A 7,899-nucleotide genomic window follows, 5' to 3' on the forward strand; every position below is an offset into this window, starting at 1 on the left:
GTTGGTAAATGGTCAGCAGTTGGTAATGGTCAGCCGGAAGTTGGTAATGGTTAACCGGTTGTCTCTGTGTGGGAATGATGAGTAAAAGACACACCAGCCAAAGCAACCCATGAATTGAGACAGAGTATATTATATATACTGCCATATTTTACGTATGTAGTTTCTTATTCAAATTCAATCAATGTTCCAACCTCTACATGTGAAGTTGAGTCAAAAGATACTTCTTGTAAAGATGAGTTCTTTTCTGCTTTTGTGGTATATGCTGGTTCTAAATAGCAAATGAAGACACAGTCAGTTTAGTCATGGTCCACAAAGACTGCAATAGAGTTCATCTAAGTTCCCAGACCATGTCTCTATTCATTAAGATTTAAACTATGAATGCACCAGATTTGGAGAGGGTTAAAATTGCTTTTAATTTACATTCTGTTTATCACCGGATAAATTCACCAAAGGAATTTTTACTTCACCTTACCTAAATCTTCATTCTCTACTTTCGTCCCAAGGTGTAACCTTCCCTCATCTTGAAAAAGGTCTTCCGTATTCACTGGAATAAGATCAAGCCCTCTCAATCCTCCAACAATATCCATTTTAACCCTATCAATATCCCTAGCACTTGGGGTGTTTAACACCCACTGCTGTCCTCCCCCGGAGGTCTCCACCAATGGATCAGGAAAGTCAAAGGACAATCGTGATCGGACACTTTCTCTCCTATCACGGTCCATGGAGTTACCATTGAAATCCAGAGGAGGGGCGATGCGCTCCAGGGGGGTTTGACCAAACTCAAATATATCACCCACTGATGACATCATAGGTGTGGCAAACCCCCTGGAGTAAGTCACATGAGTTGTTTGCTGACATGTTCGAATGAGGTCACTTTTGCTCTGTGGCAGAAACATATCAGGTGAATGTACGCTTGCTACATGAGGGCTTACGTGGTTTCTTAGCAACGGGATAGATGACGTTACCTCTAGTGTGGGAGAAGCTGAACTGACCGCAAAAACGCTGTGGATTGTGCATCTGAAAAGGTCTCTGTACTGGTTGAACTTGCTGCACTAGTTGTTGTTGTTATTGTTTTGGAACTAGTTTCTTGAGCGTTCTTCCACTGTCTGTAGCGTAACAACACAGGATTGGTTGTAGTTTGGTTGCTACTCAACGGTAACGTAGTCACAGGTAGTGATTGACTTCGAGATATACTGACCACCTTGGACACGCTAACGAGACTCTCAGTCACTTCGGGACGGCTTTGGGGAGAACGAGTGAAGTTTGTTTCACCCAAAACGTCTTTCAACTCAGTCCTCAACTTCCCTTGTGCCTGTTTAAGCCGTTGATATTGCGAAATAAGGTCACTCGATACGAGAGGGCTCCCTTTTGTTGAAAGAGGCAAGGTAGAACTTATTAAGGTATCGACTGAAGTCGTCTGAGTTCTACTTAATAGCTTGTCTCGGACAGGTGACATGACCTGGGTAACTGGGGTATTTTGTTGTATTGGTTGAGAGGGAGAGGGTGACTCCTGTTTCAAGACGAGAGTTGGATCAGTTGTTAATACGAGTGATTCTGAGAGCGAGGTACGACTTGAGGTCATCGAGTGTACGTGTTGTGGTGAGATATGGTCATCTTTGTCCCTATTCATCGTTGATCCTATTACGGGATTTATAATTGTATTGGCGTCTGGATGGGTATCTTCATCACTTAGATCTGAAAGTTTAAAAGAGTCATTGTCCATTGATCATCTCTTATTGATTCAGTGTTACTACACGAGGAAACCTAAACTAAACTAACTTTATCTCGAGTAAACAGCTTTATTTACCAGAAAAAATTTGATCTCTTTTAAACGGGGTTCTTGGAATAAGATCTTTCGACACAAAAGGCTCTACACCTACAAAATTAAAAATATGAAAGGTTGATAAAACATTACGTTGATAAAACTCAACAACCCAAATTTTAACACAACAAGGAAAAACTTACTTAAACTTCCAATAGGGTCAGTAATAGCCAAGTCCTGCGAATTAAGAAAGAAATTACTTGACAAAAGACTAAACCAAACTGAATTTAACTGGATACAGTACATAGTTCTATCAGTTCTAAACTATTCTTCACAGAGGTCAATTATACATATCAGACTAGTAGAGAAAAAGGACTCTACCTTGGGTGAGTTTTGCTCAGATGAGCTTCGTGATGAACCAGCGCAACTTGATGGCTCCTCTGAAAACACTGCTGCAGCAATCTGATTTGTAAATAATAAAACATTGTAACAAGAGAGGGATACAAATATATCCATAAAATAAAATACTTTACCTTCTCTGCTAAAATGTTTCTGGCTGATGAATGACGCTCGTCGAGAATAGTCTTTCGTGTTAAAGGCGTTCTAAACGGGTCAGCCCCTGATTTCACATTCGACACCTCCTAAAAAAGAAACAGAGTTTGTATCACCCATCACCATTCCATGAAACGCTAGGCACGCATGGGATGAGATAAGTCCATCCTCACTGCGACTTACGTTGGATTTTTGTACATCAACATCCTTCTTTCGAGATCCATCCATCATTCTTAGCTTCATTGTTTTCTCTGTGTGGTCTTCCTCGGTCTTAGCCACGTCAATTTTTACCTTCCTAGGTTTCTTAGTTGATGTCAACGACCTCTCCTTCGTTGTTGCTGGCTTCTCTCTCTTTACATCCGGAGTACGACTGAGTCTACGATTCACTGGTTTTGGAATCTTGGATACAAATGGTTTGGGTGTCTCTCTCGTGTCAAAGAATCTACAAGAAATATTAGAATCCTTTTTCACCAGAGTGATTGATGATTAAGATGACACGAAACAGACCCCTAGTGTCATCATTAAACATCGATAAATACTGTTCCTAAAGACCTGAAATCCTGAGATAGAGCTACCTAATATTTGTCGCAAGAAAAGGGCATGAAAATAACGATCGTCATTATAATTATTACGTTTCAACAAATCAATGGCTACGACATACCTTGTATTAGAGACGGATGATGGTAAACTATTTTGATCTAAAATATTAAACATATACAGAGAGATAACACCATTTGATGCTAAGTTGTACCACATTTGATGCTAAGTTGTTTGAAGACGCTGCCACGCTGCTCCCTGGTTATATTGGAACTTATATACAAAGAGAGATGTCAAGGCGCTGGTGGATTGAGGAGAAAGACTTACAGGCTTAAGACTCAACAGACTTACCTGGTTGTTGGTTGTCTCTTACAACCATTTCCCGAATACTGCTTGTGAGATTCTCAATAACATCCGGAGTGGCTGAAAGATAAATGTGTTGTTCCACTTTTATTTGAGTGTGATTCTCTCATGAGCAATGGACAAGAATTGTGAAACATACCTTGATTTTTTGGTGTTTTTCTAAGGGACAACTGCGGTATTTTGCTATCACTGTGAGTAAGGTGATCCACGGTGGCGAACGCAGGTGATGGAGTGGCTGGAAGAAGACCTAGACCGAAATCCTAAGAATATGGTGGCCATTTTAGCATGTACTGTTCTCTCTGGAGGCTCTATAAGAGTAGACGGAACTAGCTTCGTTTCCCTGTTGGTAAAATCAACTGTACTTACGAACGAATCCAGCGCAACATCTGGAGAAGAAACTGTTTCGTTCAACATAGCGTAACACTCTTCTTTCAGTTTCTCAATAGATTTCTTCAATTCTGGGATAAATTCATTTTTTAGAGACACTCTATGAATAGATAAGAATAAGCATATGATTACTATGTGGTGTAGTTTTATTGATCGTATCAGTCTAGTTGCTCAAATGATTTCAATAATTCCTACCCAAGACTTCTGGCTTGTGCAAGGTGAGTTCCATGAACTCGAACGTCATTCTTCATTGTTGTGATAAAAGGCTCGAAATCAGGAATACCGTCTGTGTTTGGGAGAAAAATACAGGCTGGTCGTTGAACTAATGAAGGTCATAGTGCTTTAGATAAAGCTTCACAATCATTTGATATACCTTGTCTGATTCTTTCCTTTAGTTCATGGAGAGACAGATTTGATAACTGAACCAAACTAGGCAAAAACAACGAAAATTTATCAAATGGTGACATTGATGGTGATGATAGTTTATGGCCAAGCAAATACAGAACACACGTTTATTAAGACCAAACCAACAGATCCATATCCATTACAGAATCACCATCACGAAATAGCTATAAGTACCTTAACATGTTCATTTTTCCTTCCTTGTAAGTATTTCTGATGTTTTTCTGCAAGGTTGAAGGAAATGTGTATTAATTTTCATCACTGAACAACACGGGAAGTGTGATGACAAACGTTTCCGAGGCAGTCAGATCTTATCAGCAAACAGTCATCGCTCCAAACAGCGTGTAGTGACTGTTTGAAAAAAGAGAGCTCCTGTTTTATAAAAATTTACATCACTCTGCACGTGAGAAATATGCATTAACTATGTTCTTCATCTAAAATCACTTGAACGAGTATTACTGTACCATTTGAATCGCATGACCATATTTTGTTGTCAGGACTTCAGGAATCTGGATTGTAAATATAAAACTGTGGTTAGACTTTCATGAAAACTTTAGGAAACCGTTAAGTGCAAATGTTTAGTTGATAAGTAATAACCACACGCACCTGAATATGAACGGAAGAACCATCTAAATGAAATCTAGGTTCATTATTTTCAAGCATCTCATTCAAAACCGCTCTCTGCATAATATTTTAAAAAGATTAACGTAATTAATGTAATCTGCATTCGTTGCTGTTAGAAATGACACACTCAAGCATGACTCGTACCTTCTTTTTTGTGTTTTCGTAAAATGACTCAAGTGTGGACCAAAGTCGTCGCACCTGCAATGATGATGCAGAGGATGTAATATTTGTCACTATATTAAAGTCTGATATTTGTTCATGGTTTGCAACCCTCATCAGTTTCTTGTTCTGATGACGGTTGAGAACACTAAATCAGACATCTTATAGAACTATCAAGAAAGGTAAAGCACCTCTTGTAGTTGCATGATACGTCGTAGAGCCTCAGTTTCTTCAAGATAATTGCTTCTAAAGGGATAAAATGAAACGCGAGTAGTTAAAAGGCAAGGTCATTAGGTGAAAAGTGACTATAAACATTCAGTGTTATTGAAATGAATTGTTCATTCTGATTTTTATTTCTTACTTTTCTTTATCCCCAGTAGGATTTAGTCTCCTCTCCAATTCTCTGTTTTCTTTGCAAATTTTCCTCTGAATTTTTGTAGACAGCCTGAGTGTGAGATATGAATCAATGATACAGTTGTTTTAGAGTTGTACTTGTAGACAGATTGGTAGACATTTTGGTAGAGCTAGTGAGTAACCATCATAGGAGGTCAGAAGCAGGTTATAGTTTTAGGGGCTGATCAAGGGAACATTTTAAGCTGGGCAAAAGAATTGCAATTTTAAGTACAGTGCCATCTTACAATAAGTCTGGTCAACTTACGTTGCATGTGCCTTCCAATGTTCCTGAGTCTCAACATCACAATGAACATTTTCAAAAAATCTAACAACCATAGCATCAGAATAATCCAAAATTACTCAAAACCATTTATATTGAAAAAACAACAAAATACAATTCAGAAAACTTCTTCCAAACAAAAATATTATTCCACTGCACCTGTTTCTTTCAGTTAACGTCTTCACAAGCATGGCTTTGGAAGAGGTGTCCGTCAATTTGGGCATCTTGGTAATCTTTTTACAACCAAGTGGGGCTGATTTTTTCTTACCTATAATTTTAAACCAGTAGGGTACCACATCATGGCTAAGATTGAATGGGAAATAAAACCCTAGGAATATTAACTGAGAATATTAACTGCTCAAAGCAATACAGGGTTCCAGCTTACAAAGAAAATGCAGGGTTCTAGATCATATATTGAAAGGTTTTTGCTAGACTATGGGAAAGCTCAATTTCTATCCAGGCTAGGTAGAAAAAACTGGCAAAAATTCTCATTCAAGCACTTTTTAATGTACAATTAGTTGATTTTTATGATAACACCATGCAAGGTGAAGATATCTTGATTTCTGCATCGTGCAGTACGAGGGTGTAAACTCACCATGACTGTGATCCCGCATATCAACTTGTCTCAACACGTAGGCTGAGAAATAAAACATCACCTCATAAAATCTCTCTCCTGTTTTGAACATAGAAAATTAAAATTATTGGCCAAATATTAAAGAATATAGTTTTGGGATATGCAAAACCATCATTATAACACAAAGGCTGACAAAGCTGTACCTCCAGGAGATAAAAACAGTGATGGACCAATCCTGGGTAAGCTGGAGTCAGGTTCTTCCTAGAATTATGGTAAATTAGGTTAAAGATCATGCAAACTCTTGATTTTTTTCAGTCAAGGTGAAACTCAAGAGGGTAAAATTCTTAGTAACTTTTCAGGGCAAACCAAAGAACCTTTGACAGTCCAGTTTTTGTTACGTATATTAACTAAAGTCTTCAAATTTACTTTTGATATTCTTGTTAGCCAACTATTGCAAGATTTCCTAAACTCTTGTTCCATCTTTTTGTCTTGAACAGGCCAACAGTCTCTGCAAATTCACAAACAATTCTTCAGTCACTACTGTCGTAAGATACAGGCTAATAAAATGATGCATGTTTTACCTAAATTCCTGAAATGCCAGTGGTGCGTCCAAATTACAAAACAGGAAATGAAGAATAACCTCCATTGCTTTTTTGTTGGGATACACAAACATATCACTGGAAAAGAGATGGGATAAAATTACTCCATGAATACACCTCAAATTTCCCATGATGATATGAAGCATGGGATATCTGACGTTACTCAAGTTTTGATTGCCTCGTTAGTTTTGCATAGCCAATCTAACGCTGCGTGACATCAGACTTTCCAGGCATTTATAATTGACATCATTTTGAGAAAGGTCTATAGTCTATTAAAGTTATTTCTATTCCACTGTGTTCAGATGACCGTCAGACCTTCAGTATTGATTGCTCATGACATGATTTACATCTGTCATTATCTTTGACAGAAATGACAGTTAAACACATTGAAATGGGACGAAATCTATATAGTACTTTAGTCTCTTTCTCTATGAACTGTTGCATGTCTACATTTCACTGATATCAGAACATTTTCTCAAAATATATCAGTAATTGTCCATTATCTATGTGACTTCCTATTAAAAATTACCAACACTCAATATTTACATTAAACGTCGTCTCACCTATTAAATGGTATTCTATACTTGGCCTCTTGAGCTTCGCCGTCAAAACCTAACAACAGGAGATTGGTATAAAATACTTCCTTCAAATCAAATGGATTTGTCTTAATTTTGGTCATCATTCCCTTCGCAGCCATGGTTTTAAAGCATTCCACGTTGATTCACCGTATTCTGCTACAAGAATTAGGCTTTCTTTTCCTAAATAAATCGCCCATTTTGTAGAAAACATATAAATTATTGCTGAAAATTTTGAAATGGAAAATATTCGGCCATTTTTGTTTATCTTTTTCGCGCCAAAATTTCCACTGGTCTCCAGTCCTTTTCGCGCTTTTATTTCATCATTTCACTCAAAATGGCTTCACTCATTTTTTGTAGAAAAATGGTTGGAAACTTGTCAAAAACGTTATTTTATGCCTCGAGGATGCTCGTAAACTACAGTCCAGGAGAAAGAGGATTGTCAAATTCAAATAGTAAGGACACTAGTCAGGGACAAACGCATGAAAAAGATGATAAATCTGCTACTGATGGAAAGCAAGCAGTGGAAGAAACTGATCCATATGCTGCATATCCTGATAATGTCAATCCAGTTACTGGTGAAATAAATGGACCAAGAGGACCAGAGCCAACACGCTATGGAGACTGGGAGAGAAAGGGCCGATGCATTGACTTCTAGCACCGATTGCTAACGTTTAATATTTAGATGGATA

The 7,899-nt window shown here is 37.9% G+C and overlaps 1 protein-coding gene across 1 annotated transcript; it reads right to left on the minus strand.

The window, feature by feature from the left end:
- Positions 1-24: 24 nt before the first annotated feature.
- Positions 25-7,539, minus strand: LOC114529437 (HAUS augmin-like complex subunit 6). The gene is made up of 26 exons (XM_028551244.1): positions 7,196-7,539; positions 6,615-6,710; positions 6,460-6,541; positions 6,237-6,294; positions 6,055-6,132; positions 5,619-5,727; positions 5,445-5,504; positions 5,148-5,231; positions 4,978-5,032; positions 4,772-4,825; positions 4,610-4,684; positions 4,468-4,512; positions 4,181-4,227; positions 3,975-4,030; positions 3,797-3,887; positions 3,581-3,701; positions 3,354-3,474; positions 3,203-3,274; positions 2,976-3,012; positions 2,498-2,756; positions 2,296-2,403; positions 2,144-2,224; positions 1,966-1,999; positions 1,808-1,876; positions 473-1,695; positions 25-268 (listed from the first exon to the last, which is right to left on the minus strand). Exons 1-25 carry the CDS (start codon positions 7,327-7,329, stop codon positions 968-970), a joined length of 2,754 nt encoding a protein of 917 aa, XP_028407045.1. The 5' UTR covers positions 7,330-7,539; the 3' UTR covers positions 25-268; positions 473-967.
- Positions 7,540-7,899: the final 360 nt, after the last annotated feature.

This window comes from Dendronephthya gigantea, unplaced genomic scaffold (assembly GCF_004324835.1).
Source record: "Dendronephthya gigantea isolate DGI-Jeju-01 unplaced genomic scaffold, DenGig_1.0 000056F, whole genome shotgun sequence".
NCBI lineage: Eukaryota > Metazoa > Cnidaria > Anthozoa > Malacalcyonacea > Nephtheidae > Dendronephthya > Dendronephthya gigantea.